This window comes from Myotis davidii, unplaced genomic scaffold, assembly GCF_000327345.1.
Source record: "Myotis davidii unplaced genomic scaffold, ASM32734v1 scaffold534, whole genome shotgun sequence".
Lineage (NCBI taxonomy): Eukaryota > Metazoa > Chordata > Mammalia > Chiroptera > Vespertilionidae > Myotis > Myotis davidii.
In genome coordinates, this window is record NW_006286678.1 from 6,049,861 (window position 1) to 6,051,764 (window position 1,904).

The following is a 1,904-nucleotide window of genomic DNA, read 5'->3' on the forward strand; positions in this document are numbered from 1 at the left end:
TTAAGAACAGCAACATTACAGTTATGAAGTAGCAACGAAAATAATTTTATGCTTGGGTCACAACATGAGGAACTGTATTTAAAGGGCTATAAGGTTAAAAACCACTGGCCTAGAGGGATCCCTTCCTTGACTATGGGCAGCGGTCTCTCACTCCCACGGCTACCCCCACCCTTAGCGGAGACTGCCTCCCCTTTCCTTGGGGCCTGGGGCTCACAAACTTCCAAGTATCTTTTTGGGAGGGTCCCCTGGAGGGAGCTGGAGCCTGGGCCCACTGATAACACAAGCAAACACAAGTCTACTGAGATCCACCCTAAGCAGGGTCCCAGCATTCCCTCCCAAAAACCCAAAAACCTAAAAACCCAAAAGGACTCCCTTCTGTCCCCATCAATACAGCAGGGTCCCTGTCCTCTCCTCTTTGTTTATTGCAGCTGTGAGCTCTCTATTCCAGTCTGGGCTTCTTGACTTCCTCAGATTCCTCCTATAGCAAGGGAGTAGACTGACAATTCTCGGGGGGAAAGGGGTCTGGGGGTGCAGGAAGAAGGGCAGAGGGTAGGGTGGGAACTGGGTGGAGGGGAGCTATGGGGGAAAAAAGAGGAACAAATGTAATAATCTGAACAATAAAGATTTAATTAAAAAAAAAAAAGAAAGTCTTCTGGGAGAGAGTGTCAACTTGTGGAATTGGAACGTTTCGTGTTTTGAGAACCCAAGCACCAGAGATCAAAGAGGGACAAAATCCACGGAAACCCAACCCGCAGTAAAGGGGAGTCAGAGAAGAGACAAGTGCTTTACCTTTTGATACTGCATCCCTAGCCTTTGGCTTGAGTTTTTGGTGACACTTAAAGACAAAAATGTTAGAGTGTGAAGTTAGGACACTTTCCATTTTTATATCCAAAATGAGACAAAAATATAAATTTCCAAAATCCTGTCTATGTATGTCTGTATTTAATGCACTCACTTATATTCCCTACCTCTACTCCAGTCTTTCACCCCAACATTTTATTTTTCTACTTATTTCTCACTTCAAGTCTCTCCACATTCCTTACTTCCTGTTCACTTTCTTAGGACAGGTTCTTTAGAGGGCTAAGTATGACACAGGAGCAATACTGAAATAAATTAAAAGGTGATGGTGATTAGTTTTAACAGCCCTAGGACTTTAGCTTACTAAGTCCACCAACCAGAAGAAACCCCCATATTGGGATGTCTTCTGAGATCCAGTGAGATAGATTCCATTTCACCTAGGTCTCAACCCAAGGTAGACAGAGAGGTTCTTAATCTTCCCATTAAAATACACTGCAGGGATTGCTTAGTAAGAAATTACTTCTAGCCTTAACCGGTTTGGCTCAGTGGATAGAGCGTCGGGCTGCGGACGCAAGGGTCCCAGGTTCGATTCCGGTCAAGGGCATGTACCTTGGTTGCGGGCACATCCCCAGTGGAGAGTGTGCAGGAGGCAGCTGATCGATGTTTCTCTTGCATTGATGTTTCTGCCTCTCTATTCCTCTCCATTGCTCTCTGTAAAAATTCAATAAAATATATTTTTTTAAAAAAATTACTTCTAGGCTCTGGAAAAGCACCATGTTAGAGTATCTGAATGTATAGTATAAAAATTGGCAAGAAAGGTAAAAGGAGGCTCTGAGATCTTAAAAAGCTTCTTATCTAAAACTTAACTAGTTCAATTACGGTGTTATTATTTCCCTACCTGGTAGCAGCTCCTTTTAGGTTCCAACCTTAACCCATAGTAACTCCTCTTCACTTGCCAGATAATTAGGATAATAAGGAAGATGGCACCATATGTATATAAGAAATATCCAACACTCCGAAGAACAAAAGTAACGCTCAACATGGCTTTAGCATGAGGGGAGGAGCCATCCCTATATCTAGGCGTTCAGGATCCTCCTGTCTAATGA

The 1,904-nt window shown here is 43.3% G+C and overlaps 1 protein-coding gene across 1 annotated transcript in view; it reads right to left on the reverse strand.

The window, feature by feature from the left end:
• LOC102774361 (protein FAM205A) overlaps positions 1–1,904 on the reverse strand; it is an 8,178-nt gene extending 6,274 nt beyond the window's left edge. Inside the window, 2 exon segments of the mRNA XM_015560581.1 lie at positions 790–835; positions 1,697–1,904. Of these exon segments, the coding sequence (XP_015416067.1) occupies positions 790–835; positions 1,697–1,840 (190 nt within the window). The 5' untranslated portion in view covers positions 1,841–1,904.